At 46.2% G+C, this 15,663-nt stretch overlaps 1 protein-coding gene across 2 annotated transcripts; it reads right to left on the bottom strand.

Annotated features, from left to right (window-relative positions):
- Positions 1 to 437: 437 nt before the first annotated feature.
- SIVA1 (SIVA1 apoptosis inducing factor) lies at positions 438 to 8,762 on the bottom strand. Of its 2 annotated transcripts, none has more exons than XM_072115896.1 (4): positions 8,546 to 8,762; positions 5,533 to 5,685; positions 857 to 1,016; positions 438 to 618 (listed from the first exon to the last, which is right to left on the bottom strand). In XM_072115896.1, the coding sequence occupies exons 1-4, from the start codon at positions 8,661 to 8,663 to the stop codon at positions 561 to 563; spliced, it is 489 nt and encodes a 162-aa protein (XP_071971997.1). In that variant the 5' UTR covers positions 8,664 to 8,762; the 3' UTR covers positions 438 to 560. The 2 variants fall into 2 exon arrangements, with proteins under 2 accessions (XP_071971997.1, XP_071971998.1); XM_072115897.1 differs by having other exon boundaries at positions 857 to 1,013; positions 8,546 to 8,758.
- Between the last annotated feature and the right edge of the window lie 6,901 nt (positions 8,763 to 15,663).

Below are 15,663 nucleotides of genomic sequence, written 5' to 3' on the forward strand. Positions count from 1 at the left end.
AGTCAGGCGATGAACTCACATCGACATTCGCAATGCATGCTGCCGGGAACGCGCGGCCCGAACGTTGCACCGCGGGAGTAAACTCAGCATGTCGGTTCACTCCCGGTGTGCAGCGTTCGGGCCATGCGTTCCCAGCAGCATGCGTTGCGAGTATGATGTGAGTTCATCGCATCACACTTGCAAGTGTGGAACGGGGCTTACACTTTCAAAGGTAGCAATTTACAGACACAGCACTCCATTATTAGTCATACCTACCCTGATCACCTGACCAAACAAGATTAAAAATACCAGGACAGCTCAATATTGGCAACATGGGTATTGTTTTAGGCCTTTTATACTATATATGCAAATGTGACCAGTGTTTAGATATGAAAAACTAGCCATCACAACTCAATTCTTCTCAGTAACTAGGCTGCACTGCCACCTAGTGGCCATCATGATTTCATTATAAACTTTATTTCATTTAGTTTGTTATAAAAAATATACAAAATATCAATATAAAAAATTAAACATAAAAAACAAACAAACAAACATGCAGCTTGCAGGACAACATCACTTGTTTAGACTTCATATACAGAACAAGCTGTGCAGAACTCACGCTCCCCAAGGTCACCATCACTAAAAAGACAAAATGAAAAAAAATTACCAAATGCATATTTTCTGTTCAATTCTAAATATAAAATATGTAAAGCCGTTCCAAGGACATCCTCATTTGAAAATCAGAACTGCAAAATGAATTTGCACATTCAGGCTCTAATGACCCTCGGGAACAAAGGATCAAGGGAACAAGGCATTTCCTTGCGTAGTAGTCAGGAGCCCCTTGAAGATTTACAAGGAGTCAGACACAGATACTTACACCAGAACGGTACAGTTGGAGCAGGTAATAGCCGAGCAGCAGCCACACGACTTGCTACAGTTTCTGCAGATGTATCGCTCACACTGTTTGCACGCTTCTTTCTCACCGACTGATCGTACACAGGAGGAGCAGGCTATAGATCCTTCCACGGGCTGCGCTGCTTGGAGAGAAGACACAGATATCGGTCCAGTCCAAAAGTATAACTTGGCAATGCACTAGCAGCTAGAAGATACTGTATTCCTTAAGCAGCAAAATAAGGTACTGCATTCTCTTCACTTTAGAAAACTTTAGAATTATCTAAAAAAAACAACAAATTACCTACATCTGTGATAGTCAAAAGTCCCTTCAAAAAGAGAAGCCACCAGGACAAGGAACTCAAGTCTATGGGACCAAGCCAGATTACCAATCCTGGCCATTCACAAGACTGGAGAAGACAACCACCAGCTCAGCTCTCAGCAGATCACCCAGGTGATGGATGGCCAGATAGGAGCCTAACATGCAGCAGGAGGCTAGATTCAGAAAAACTAGTTGCCTGGCTTGTTTTGCCATTCAGAGCTCACGATTCATAGTTTCATAGTTTATACGGTTGAAAAAAAGACACTTGTCCATCAAGTTCAACCGAGGAAGGGTAGGGATTGGATGAGGAAGGGATTTAGGGGAAACAATCCTATATAGCATAACAATCAATGTTATATAGGTGTAAAAAGGCATCTAGACCCTTCTTGAAGCTCTCTGCTGTCCCTGCTGTGACCAGCGCCTGAGGCAGGCTATTCCACAGATTGACCGTTCTCATAGTAAAAAAGCCCTGTCGCCTCCGGTGATTAAACCTTGTTTTCTCCAAATGGAGACAGTGCCCCCTCGTCTTTTGATTTGATTTAATCTGGAACAACTTTCCACCATATTTTTTGTATGGACCATTCATATATTTATATAAATTAATCATGTCCCCTCGTAGTCGTCTCTTTTCCAGACTAAATAAATCTAGTTGTTTTAATCTCTCCTCATAACTAAGACCCTCCATACCCCTTATCAGTTTTGTGGCTCTACGTTGAACCCTCTCCAGCTCCAGGGCATCCTTTTTATGGACCGGTGCCCAGAACTGGACAGCATATTCCAGGTGAGGCCGAACCAATGCCTTGTACAATGGTAATATTACATCCCTATCACGAGAGTCCATTCCACTTTTGATACATGACATGATCCTACTAGCTTTTGAGGCAGCTGATTGACATTGCATGCTGTTACTCAATTTATGATCTACTAGTACCCCCAGGTCCTTCTCAACAAGGGACTCTCCCAGATTTACTCCCCCAAGGACATATTTTGCCTTTGGATTATTGGCCCCCAGGTGCATAACATTACATTTATCCACATTAAACCTCATTTGCCAAGTGGATGACCAAACATTGCAGGGTGACTTGGACAAACTGAGCCTATGAACATCCTCCATAGACTGTATTACACTACACAGTTTGGTGTCATCTGCAAAAATAGACAGAGTGCTTTTAATTCCTACCTCTATATCATTAATAAATATATTAAATAGTAGTGGGCCAAGCACAGAACCCCTGGGTACACCACTCATAACTGGTGACCATTCTGAGTAGGAATCATTGACCACAACTCTCTGGATACGATCCTTCAGCCAGTTTTCAATCCAATTGCAAATGATTTCTGCCAAACCAATAGACCTTATTTTACCCATCAGGCGTCTATGAGGGACAGTGTCTAATGCCTTTGCAAAGTCCAAGAACACAATATCCACAGCTGCTCCTCCATCCAGGCACCTGCTCACCTCTTCATAGAAGCAGATAAGGTTAGTTTGACAACTTCTATTCTCAGTAAACCCATGCTGGCTGTCACTTATACTATTTGATGTCACATACTCCAGTATGTAGTCTTTTACTAACCCTTCCAATACTTTCCGCACAATGGAAGTTAAGCTTACAGGCCTGTAATTGCCTGGCGAAGTTCTAGAGCCCTTTGGCTTCTTTGGTTAGTATACTTCTGCTTGCTTTGGAGGATTTTAAACAAAACATGTTCAAGAGCAAATGGTGCTGCAGATTTAAAATAAAAACAATACGTTAACCCTTAAAGGGGTGTTCCCATTTCAGCAAAATCATGTTTTTATGATAAAAAGTTATACAATTTTCCAATATACTTTCTGTATCAATTCTTAATGGTTTTCTAGATCTCTGCTTGCTGTCATTCTATAGAAAGCTTCTATGTACTTCCAGTGGGCAGAAATCTGACCATGGTCACACAGGTGCAGCTCATGTCAGTTATCAGAGATGTGTTATAACAAGCCGTGCATCTGTCACCGTGGTCAGATGTGTCCAGGCCAGAGATCTAGAAAACCATGAGGAATTGATACAGAAAGTATATTGAACATTGTACAGCTTTTTATCATAAAAACAAAATATGATGTAAAGGGAATACAACTTTAAACACAGCCCATGGGGGGGGCTTATACCCAAGTTCTGTGGTCTGAATGGGCACAGGCTAAAGTTCAATTCTATGCCAGGTCCTCTTGATGTATCCAGTGTGGATGATACACTGGTATCCCATGTGCCCACGCAGAATAAACACCCTGACAGATCAGTCACAATTCAAGATTTTACAAGGTGTTTTAAACACAGGTCTCCGTGTACATCAATGTTTAGAATATAGATCAATAACAGATAGAGCTTTATCTTTTAGGACAAATTCTGGATACATGCTATATTTTCAGGTTCTGTAACAGACGTGGCTAAGCAATCCAATGTACAGATTGTACGTTAGACTAATATATTCAGGATGGCGATTGCTTTTAGCACGTTTTTCAAAGGGAGAGCACACTATAAAATCCCTTGGCGGGTTAGAAGAAAATTAAGTAGGTCCATGAAATCCATTTAACCCCTTAAGGACGCAGGTTTTTTGCTCATTTCTCGCTCTCCACCTTAAAATATCTAACTTTAATTTTTCAGTGTACAGAGCTGTGTGAGAGCTTATTTTGTGCGTAACAAATTTTACGTTCCCGTAATGTTTATTATAACATGCCATGTACTGGGAAGCAGGAGAGAAAATTCCAATTGTGGGAAAAAAATAGAAAAAAATAACGCATGTGTTCTTGTGGGCTAAGTTTTTACGACTTTCATTCTTTGCTACAAATAACACCTCTACTTTTCTCTTTGTTTTGGTACGATCGTGGTGATACCAAGTTTATATAGGTTTTATTGCGTTTTAATACATTTTCAAACATGAAACGAATAAGTACGAAAAAGGAAAAAATGTTGCCCGACTTCACACTAATAACTTTTTCATACTTCGATGTACGGAGCTGTGTGATGTGTCATTTTTGAGAATTGAGACAACGTTTTCATTGCTACCATTTTGAGGTCTGTGCGACATTTTGATCACTTGATTACATTTTTATGTCATGTAAAAAGGTGTAAGTCGCATTTCAGACATTTGGGCGCCATTTCCCGTCTCGGTGGTCACCGCCGGATAAAACTCTGTATGAAGAGGGCTCAGCCCATGAGCCCTCTTCATAGCTCTGTGGCGGATATATCCGTCACAGCATGAAGGGGTTAAAGCTAGACTTTCAAACCAGTAAAGATTTATAGGTGTACACAAAATCCACCTGTGTTAACAGCAACACCTCATGCATGTGTCACAGGAATAGAATAATGGTCTGATTGGTTTAAACCAATCAACAGACCTATATGTTTGAATTCACTGACAGCAAGCAGTAGAAATTAACTAGTGGTAAGCACTGGAAAGTTGCACAACTGGTTACAAATGATAAAAATTTATTTACTTTTACAAAATGTAGCCCAGAAAGAAAAATATGAGTTTAAATGACAAAAAAATACTCTATCAATATTATGTCCACATGTTTACTGCTGGTAATGGAAGACAATAGGGGCTACACAAGAAATTCAGTCATAGACCTATAACAATCCAGCAGTAATATGATGTGCATAGTAACATTGGAATCAAGTATACGTTTTTCTTTAATGTCCGATTATACCCAAGTCCAAAGCCAAGATGGCAAGGTGTCAAATGAGTAAAAAGTAATATTCCTCTTCCTGACAAACAATTCTCCTTTGAAGGAGCGAGGAGTCTTATAGGCTGTGTATACATAACTAGGTCAGGCAATGTCACAATCAATAGGTGGCAGTATAGGCAGATTTCTAGTGTTCATCCAGAATAACTTTCCACAGTTCCAGACTCATCCACCATTAAAATAAAAGATAAACCTAAAGCAACCAGGAAAATCTTAAAGCTGAGGATTCATTATAGTTCTTATTAGCCCAAGAAAATCTGAGCTGAATAACCCAAACAGCGGCTATCTGCTACAATGGATCAGTAGACAAAGTCTTGAGTCCAGGTATTTCAGCTGACAGAGGTTTGTCAAACCAGCTATAGCAGATGCTGCTGTGAGAAGTCATGTTTATAAAGGCTGCCATTCACCCACAGCAAGCAGAGGTCTATGATAGGACTGAGAAAAGGGATACAATTACACTTCACAAGTCATCCATGTGTAGATGCTCAGAACAGTGTGACATGTAGTGATAAGCGTCAGGTGTTACCAGTCAGACATTCATATCCGAGAACACTGCACCCCCACTAGTCCTGTACTTGGAGAATCCTAGGTGACATGTGTGACAATCAGTGACTCCAGGGCTCCTTACATGTCCGGGAGGATCTGTGCAGCTTTCCATCCTGGCCAATAGTGGTCTGTCCCATCAATAACTCATGTACAGGGTTCTCCTCTGGATTAGTGTTTTTATTCTGGTTTCCCATTATAGCCTTTGCTCCACTGAACAGAAGCTTTTTGGTCCTTTCTGTAACAAATAATATCAGATATTAGCATGACTAGTGTCCATCGGCGCCTCATGTAGATATACATCCCAGAGCACCGTCCGGCAAGACCCATAGACCTAGGGAACTACTGCGCCTATTCACATGGTTGTCAACGGTCCATGAATCAATTTTCAGCCTCCCAGAGTGCCACAAGTACCAGCACAGCCTGCACCTCCCCCACTCCTCCCGGGGCACCACAAGTCTCAGCACAGCCTGCGCCTCCCCCCCCCTTTATCCCAGGGCGCCACAAGTCTCAGCACAGCCTGCGCCTCCCCCCCTTTATCCCAGGGCGCCACAAGTACCAGCACAGCCTGCACCTCCCCCACTCCTCCCAGGGCGCCACAAGTCTCAGCACAGCCTGCGCCTCCCCTCCTCCCAGGGCACCACAAGTCCCAGCACAGCCTACGCCTCCCCTCCTCCCAGGGCACCACAAGTCCCAGCACAGCTTACGCCTCCCCTCCTTTATCCCAGGGCACCACAAGTCTCAGCACAGCCTGCGCCTCCCCCCCTTTATCCCAGGGCGCCACAAGTCTCAGCACAGCCTACGCCTCCCCTCCTCCCAGGGCACCACAAGTCCCAGCACAGCTTACGCCTCCCCTCCTTTATCCCAGGGCACCACAAGTCTCAGCACAGCCTGCGCCTCCCCTCCTCCCAGGGCACCACATGTCCCAGCACAGCCTACGCCTCCCCTCCTCCCAGGGCACCACAAGTCCCAGCACAGCCTACGCCTCCCCTCCTCCCAGGGCACCACAAGTCCCAGCACAGCCTACGCCTCCCCTCCTCCCAGGGCACCACAAGTCCCAGCACAGCTTACGCCTCCCCTCCTTTATCCCAGGGCACCACAAGTCCCAGCACAGCTTACGCCTCCCCTCCTTTATCCCAGGGCACCACAAGTCCCAGCACAGCTTACGCCTCCCCTCCTTTATCCCAGGGCACCACAAGTCCCAGCACAGCTTACGCCTCCCCTCCTTTATCCCAGGGCACCACAAGTCTCAGCACAGCCTGCGCCTCCCCTCCTCCCAGGGCACCACATGTCCCAGCACAGCCTACGCCTCCCCTCCTCCCAGGGCACCACATGTCCCAGCACAGCCTACGCCTCCCCTCCTCCCAGGGCACCACATGTCCCAGCACAGCCTACGCCTCCCCTCCTCCCAGGGCACCACATGTCCCAGCACAGCCTACGCCTCCCCTCCTCCCAGGGCACCACAAGTCCCAGCACAGCCTACGCCTCCCCTCCTCCCAGGGCACCACAAGTCCCAGCACAGCCTACGCCTCCCCTCCTCCCAGGGCACCACAAGTCCCAGCACAGCCTACGCCTCCCCTCCTTTATCCCAGGGCACCACAAGTCCCAGCACAGCTTACGCCTCCCCTCCTTTATCCCAGGGCACCACAAGTCTCAGCACAGCCTGCGCCTCCCCTCCTCCCAGGGCACCACATGTCCCAGCACAGCCTACGCCTCCCCTCCTCCCAGGGCACCACAAGTCCCAGCACAGCCTACGCCTCCCCTCCTTTATCCCAGGGCACCACAAGTCCCAGCACAGCTTACGCCTCCCCTCCTTTATCCCAGGGCACCACAAGTCCCAGCACAGCTTACGCCTCCCCTCCTTTATCCCAGGGCACCACAAGTCCCAGCACAGCTTACGCCTCCCCTCCTTTATCCCAGGGCACCACAAGTCCCAGCACAGCTTACGCCTCCCCTCCTTTATCCCAGGGCACCACAAGTCCCAGCACAGCTTACGCCTCCCCTCCTTTATCCCAGGGCACCACAAGTCTCAGCACAGCCTGCGCCTCCCCTCCTCCCAGGGCACCACATGTCCCAGCACAGCCTACGCCTCCCCTCCTCCCAGGGCACCACATGTCCCAGCACAGCCTACGCCTCCCCTCCTCCCAGGGCACCACATGTCCCAGCACAGCCTACGCCTCCCCTCCTCCCAGGGCACCACATGTCCCAGCACAGCCTACGCCTCCCCTCCTCCCAGGGCACCACATGTCCCAGCACAGCCTACGCCTCCCCTCCTCCCAGGGCACCACAAGTCCCAGCACAGCCTACGCCTCCCCTCCTCCCAGGGCACCACAAGTCCCAGCACAGCCTACGCCTCCCCTCCTCCCAGGGCACCACAAGTCCCAGCACAGCCTACGCCTCCCCTCCTCCCAGGGCACCACAAGTCCCAGCACAGCCAACGCCTCCCCTCCTCCCAGGGCACCACAAGTCCCAGCACAGCCTACGCCTCCCCTCCTCCCAGGGCACCACAAGTCCCAGCACAGCCTACGCCTCCCCTCCTCCCAGGGCACCACAAGTCCCAGCACAGCCTGCGCCTCCCCTCCTCCCAGGGCACCACAAGTCTCAGCACAGCCTACGCCTCCCCTCCTCCCAGGGCACCACAAGTCCCAGCACAGCCTACGCCTCCCCTCCTCCCAGGGCACCACAAGTCCCAGCACAGCCTACGCCTCCCCTCCTCCCAGGGCACCACAAGTCCCAGCACAGCCTACGCCTCCCCTCCTCCCAGGGCACCACAAGTCCCAGCACAGCCTACGCCTCCCCTCCTCCCAGGGCACCACAAGTCCCAGCACAGCCTACGCCTCCCCTCCTCCCAGGGCACCACAAGTCCCAGCACAGCCTACGCCTCCCCTCCTCCCAGGGCACCACAAGTCCCAGCACAGCTTACGCCTCCCCTCCTCCCAGGGCACCACAAGTCCCAGCAGAGCCTGCCCCTCCTGCCAGGGCACCACAAGTCCCAGCACAGCCTGCCCCTACCCTAATCCCAGTATTTAAGGCTATCCTGCCTATGTCCACCATGTCCAGCCAGATCTCTGCATTACATTAGGACCAGTCTCACTCACCAAAGATTTCCCGCTTTAAGCTGTCCCCACACACGCCCTGGACGAGCTCTTTCTGCCCTACGTGGGTCTTGAGCTGCGGGGGGGCCAGGCTATCGAACGGGTAAGAACGTTTCGGCATGTTCTTGCGCTGCACCGTGGCCTAAGTGAAACAGGAAGCGCGCCAAAGTCTGTCAGTCCAGCGCGCATGCGTAGCCTCGCTTATCACAGTCACACAGGGAATACACGAACCCTTCTACCAATCAATAAAGACCATCAGGACCGGAAGTTGATATTTCATTGGATGCTGGAATAATAGGCGGGGCTTATCTTTCACACGCTCGTGAGAAATATTTATGTTTGTAGTACTGCCGGGCGACTCTGGGTGGTGCTATTGCCTGCTGTGCGGCAGTGTACAGCGCTGTGTGTGGGCGGGGCGTTACTGGTATAAGCTGAAGGCAATGCGGCTCCTCAATTATACAACGTTATGTGTAACAGTGTGATTGGTGGTTTCTTTACCCTCATCAGGAGCACAGCACCTTCCCCCAATATCATCTATGTGCCCCTAGCACGGCAGCTGGCACACGTGATACCTGCATAAGAAAACATAGCTGCAACAGTGCCACACCAGTCCACAGGTGGTTTCTGGTATTGCAGCTCACTTCAATGGAGCTCTGAGCAAATCAATGATGTAACCCACAAACGGTGCAGAACTTTTTTTAGGGTGATGTCAGAAGTGCCGCTTTGTCTGTGTTTGCATTAAATGAATGCAAAATACCGGCGCCTCGTTCACGATCGCAGGCGTTTCCACAGTTTTCAATGTCCAAACCAGATGAGGAGTTCCACCTCTCGATGCTGTGATCTCACCCCTTATCATCCACACCTGCTTTTGGCTTTGATAACTGTATCTGAAAAACTGAACGTGTGTACGCAGCTTTAAGGAGCTTTTGTAAAGATTTTTAAAAGCTGCACAAATGTATTAAACATAGGTGCAGGTGTGTTACCATGGCTCAGAAACTGAATCCTTACAACCGGAGCACAAGCCTGGCAAATACTGAAAGCCAGGTACCTGCCGCAGCAGCCATGGTCAGGGTGCATTCACAGGATGCGTTGCGTCACGTTTTTTGATGCGTTTTTGACACATTCCCATGGCTTTAGCCCTGATCACATAAAGTAACATTGCGTTTCCACTGCACATGCTAAAACACAATGTAACCTCTGCATGTGATCAAGGCTGAAGCCTTTTGAATGCGTCAAAACCGCGACGCAACACATCATGTGAATGCACCCTTAGTGTTGGCAGCCGATTAACCTTGTAGGCCGGTGACACACGTGGTGTTTTTGTTGCGTTTTTGAGTGTGTTTTCTTATTGTTTGGCTACGTTTGCGCAGCGCTGGATGTACTTTAATTAAATACATTTGTCTCTCTTGAAATTTATAAAAAATGCAATGATGCTGTTCTCCCTGCATGTAATCACATGTGTTTCAAAACGCAGACCACAAACACATTAGTTTTTAAAAAACGCAACCACTTTGAAGAGCGCAATGAAAATGCGCCACAAAAACGAGGACACAAAAAATGCAAGGGATCAAATGCAAAGTTAAGACACTTTATCCAAAAACTTATTTAAAAAGCCAATATGCAAAACAGATGCGTTTTACAAGGATGCAGAAACGCCATGAAAAACACAACAAAAACGTTGCCTTAGATGCTGCAGTCAGTACTGTAAGAAGGGGTCAGTAAGAGATTCTAAGCACCATTGCCCCCTGTGATTGGAGGGGGCTGATGGCAGCCATGGGAACCTAGTAATATACTGGACTGGACTGCCAATACCATCGTAATGTGTATTATGAAGGAGCGGATGAAGGAATCCAAACTTCTTGTTAATAAATATAACTAAATGAAAACAATAAGTCCCCTTTATATCATTTGAACCATTTTATTAAAATAAAAACGAAAACGTTTTCAAAAAGTCAGTTTTGTTCCACTCATCAGTGATCAGTTTAGAACCTTTTCTTTTTTTGGTTCACTGACAACACTGGAATAGTGGAAAAAAGCTAACGTGTGAAAAAGCCCATTGAAAAGAATCGGTCAGTAAGGCTCTTTGTCTGCGCTTGCAAACACAAACGCAGACAAAGCCGCGGCCACCGGGGCAGGCCTCGGCCCGATCGCATCGGCGTTTCTATGGTGTTTTGTGCCGGTGGGCGCGGCTTTGTCTGCGTTTGCAAGCGCAGAGAAAGTGCTATGTGTGGCACCAGCCTAAGACATGAGTGACAAATCACTAGAGCCAGGAAGAGAAAACCAAATGGTGCACCTGCCATGAGGTGAGTTGAGAATCTCGCCACAGGCGGCGTCTGCTCATGCTGCCGTCCGCCCCATATATATACACTCACCGGTCACTTTATTAGGTTCACCTGTCCAACTGCTCGTTAACACTTAATTTCTAATCAGCCAATCACATGGCGGCAACTCAGTGCATTTAGGCATGTAGACATGGTCAAGACAATCTCCTGCAGTTCAAACCGAGCATCAGTATGGGGAAGAAAGGTGATTTGAGTGCCTTTGAACGTTGCATGGTTGTTGGTGCCAGAAGGGCTGGTCTGAGTATTTCAGAAACTGCTGATCTACTGGGATTTTCACACACAACCATCTCTAGGGTTTACAGAGAATGGTCCGAAAAAGAAAAAACATCCAGTGAGCGGCAGTTCTGTGGGCGGAAATGCCTTGTTGATGCCAGAGGTCAGAGGAGAATGGGCAGACTGGTTCGAGCTGATAGAAAGGCAACAGTGACTCAAATCGCCACCCGTTACAACCAAGGTAGGCAGAAGAGCATCTCTGAACGCACAGTACGTCAAACTTTGAGGCAGATGGGCTACAGCAGCAGAAGACCACACCGGGTGCCACTCCTTTCAGCTAAGAACAGGAAACTGAGGCTACAATTTGCACAAGCTCATCGAAATTGGACAGTAGAAGATTGGAAAAACGTTGCCTGGTCTGATGAGTCTCGATTTCTGCTGCAACATTCGGATGGTAGGGTCAGAATTTGGCGTCAACAACATGAAAGCATGGATCCATCCTGCCTTGTATCAACGGTTCAGGCTGGTGGTGGTGGTGTCATGGTGTGGGGAATATTTTCTTGGCACTCTTTGGGCCCCTTGGTACCAATTGAGCATCGTTGCAATGCCACAGCCTACCTGAGTATTGTTGCTGACCATGTCCATCCCTTTATGACCACAATGTACCCAACATCTGATGGCTACTTTCAGCAGGATAATGCGCCATGTCATAAAGCTGGAATCATCTCAGACTGGTTTCTTGAACATGACAATGAGTTCACTGTACTCAAATGGCCTCCACAGTCACCAGATCTCAATCCAATAGAGCATCTTTGGGATGTGGTGGAATGGGAGATTCGCATCATGGATGTGCAGCCGACAAATCTGCGGCAACTGTGTGATGCCATCATGTCAATATGGACCAAAATCTCTGAGGAATGCTTCCAGCACCTTGTTGAATCTATGCCACAAAGAATTGAGGCAGTTCTGAAGGCAAAAGGGGGTCCAACCCGTTACTAGCATGGTGTACCTAATAAAGTGGCCGGTGAGTGTATATGTATGGTGGAGACATGTAGCAGAGCTGAGGTGGATACTTCAACTCTACTACATCTGCCTCCTCTCAGCAAGCTGTATACATTTTATACTACATGGCAGTACACTGTATGCATTTTTTACTACACAGCGGCACGCTGTATGCATTTTATACTACATGGCAGTACGCTGTATGCATTTTATACTACATGGTGGCACGCTGCATTTTAAACTACATGGCAGCACGCTGTATCAATCTTATACTACATGGCTGTACACTGTATGCAGTTTATACTACATGGTGGCATGCTGTATGCATTTTGTACTACATGGTGGTACGCTGTATGCATTTTATACTCCATGGCGGTATTCTGTATACATTTTATACTTCATGGCAGTATGCTGTATGCATTTTATACTACATGGCAGCACATTGTATCTATCTTATACTACATGGCTGTACACTGTATGCATTTTGTACTACATGGTGGTACGCTGTATGCATTTTATACTACATGGCAGCACGCTGTATCAATCTTATACTACATGGCTGTACACTGTATGCAGTTTATACTACATGGTGGCATGCTGTATGCATTTTGTACTACATGGTGGTACGCTGTATGCATTTTATACTCCATGGCGGTATTCTGTATACATTTTATACTTCATGGCAGTATGCTGTATGCATTTTATACTACATGGCAGCACATTGTATCTATCTTATACTACATGGCTGTACACTGTATGCATTTTGTACTACATGGTGGTACGCTGTATGCATTTTATACTACATGGCAGCACGCTGTATCAATCTTATACTACATGGCTGTACACTGTATGCAGTTTATACTACATGGTGGCATTTTGTATGCATTTTGTACTACATGGTGGTACGCTGTATGCATTTTATACTCCATGGCGGTATTCTGTATAAATTTTATACTTCATGGCAGTATGCTGTATCTATCTTATACTACATGGCTGTACACTGTATGCATTTTGTACTACATGGTGGTATGCTGTAGGCAGTTTATACTACATGGCGGCACACTATGCATTTTATACTACATGGCGGCATGCTGTATGCATTTTATACTACATGGCGGTACACTGTATGCATTTTATACTACATGGCAGTATGCTGTAGGCATTTTATACTACATGGCTGTACACTGTATGCATTTTGCACCACATGGCGGTACGCCTTATTCAGTTTATACTTCATGGCGGCACACTGTATACATTTTATACTACATGGTGGCATGCTGTATGCATTTTGTACTACATGGCAGTACGCTGTATGCAGTTTATACTACATGGCCCTACGCTGTATGCATTTTATACTACATGGCGGTATGCTGTATGCATTTTATACTACATGGCGGCACACTGTATTCTTTTTGCAGTGATTTATTTTCACACCAAACCAATATGATGGATCTGGTCCTGACACTCCCTGATATATTACATATATGGAGCCTCAGGATAATTTGCATACAGTCCTTCATCCTGGTGGTCGATGCCCTTTAAACTAAATATTGTTGAGGCATTTCTCTAGAACTACATGAAGTCATTGAGATATAGTATCAAAAAACATTTTGAAATACCTATTGACTATTAAGAGTCATTGAAACATTTTCTTCTCATGTGTCTAATGTTACAGTGCGGACTCCTAATGCTGCCAGTCACCTAGTAACAGGGACAACAAACTCACAGGACATAGTGTGCTCTTACTATTCCCAGCAGCCAGGGATACAAGTAAGACATCATCTCATACACTTGTATTTATATGCTTTTTTCTGTTCTGTTTTATGACCTTTATTTGTTAACTTTGCTCTATCTTTTGCAATAAAAATCTTTAAAGGAAATCTACCATCATGATAAACCAGGGTCACTCATAGACCCAGGCACTGTGACTGTGGAAATCTTATATTTGTTATCCATGGCCTCCTTCCTTCGTTCCCCTCCCACCTTACCCTTACTGCAGTGAGGTTAGGAGAAGTAGGAGAAGGTAAGTGCTGAGATAGAAGGACAGCCTTTGAAGCTACAGCACGGAGGGGCTCTGGAAACGCCCCTAGAGCTCTTTAGACCCATTGGCATAATTTTAAATGTTGACTTTAGAAGAAAGGAGGCCATGAATCAAAATAGGATTACCACAGTCACTGTGCATGGATCAATGATTAAGTGTCCCTGGTTTATTCAAGCTCGATTTGGATGGTAGATTTCCTTTAAAAGTCAAAATGATTGTATATAGCAGTAATATTCTGCATTTATTCATATCCATTTCCATTTATTGTTCTTCAGATCCCAACCATGGATATAGAAAAGAGTATATTACACAAACATCATAAAGCAGAGCAATGGTGAGTCCCTTCTCTATTTTATTGGTTTTACATACTGTAATAATTCTGTACTGAATTCAATAAGTCTTAGAAATAAACATTCTAATATAACAGTTATCTTTATATTTTCCTGTGTTATGTTGCTGTGTGTGTTGTGCATGTGGAAAGTATCGCAGGTAAAACCGTACATTTCAGTTCTCCACAAAAGACTGCGGTCCGGTTTGCTGAACAGACTTGCCCCAAACATAATATTCCATTAGACGTCTATGGTAAACCAGAGATTTACCGTTGGACAACGGATTATGATGAGGCCTTTAACATGGATAACCAGGTTAGGAACAGTGGGATCTATTTATATAGTAAAGTTGTACTGCGCAGGAGGTTGAGACATTTCTTTTGTTTTACAGGGAAGATGGAAGTGACAGGAGTCTGGTAGATGTAAGTAACCCCTCTAAATATATTTTTACAAGTATTGGAGTATGGATTCTATAGAGTTGTGGTGGCAAACCTATGGCACGAGTGCCAGAGGTGGCACTCGGAGCCCTTTCTATGGGCGCCCAGTAGAGAATTTACCAGATAGGACTCAAGCCTTCCTCCTCGCTAGGTGCTATTTTAAAGTGACACCTACTTGGCTGCCAGGACTACAGGAGGAGCGAGAAGGTGTGAACAGGCATGGATTATTGTTGGAGCTCCTGCTTTGGGTCGCCTGATTCTCCCTCTTCAGGGGACACTGGAGGGAAGCTACAATCCAAATGTCTCCTGCTGTCTATTGTATTGGTGTCCTCGGGGTGCCAATATGATTGAAATATGTTATAGAGCAGAGATCAATAGGTTACTGCTCAAATTATCATGTTGGCACTTTGCGACATAAAAGTGGGTTTTGGCTGTAGTTTGGGCACTCTGTTTCTAAAAGGTTCGCCATCACTGCTATAAAGTAACACATTATTATATAGACACCATTAAATACTCCAGTGTCAGAATGGAGTATCTAGGATCCACTAGATTAAATTATTCAGGGGCAAACTTCCAGCAACCTGTGGAAAATAGACCCTAGCAGCTGCCAAACGGAGATTTCCACTGTTGAAAATCCCAGATCCAGTATTGGGTTACAGCCTGGGCCCCCGGTGGATCCTCAGTTAGGCCAGTCCAAGCCTGTTTGAGACTGAATAAAGGGGTCCCATTTAAACTCAGACATAAAAAGCAGTAAATG

The sequence above is a fragment of the Engystomops pustulosus genome, chromosome 7 (genome assembly GCF_040894005.1).
Source record: "Engystomops pustulosus chromosome 7, aEngPut4.maternal, whole genome shotgun sequence".
In the NCBI taxonomy this organism is placed as follows: domain Eukaryota; kingdom Metazoa; phylum Chordata; class Amphibia; order Anura; family Leptodactylidae; genus Engystomops; species Engystomops pustulosus.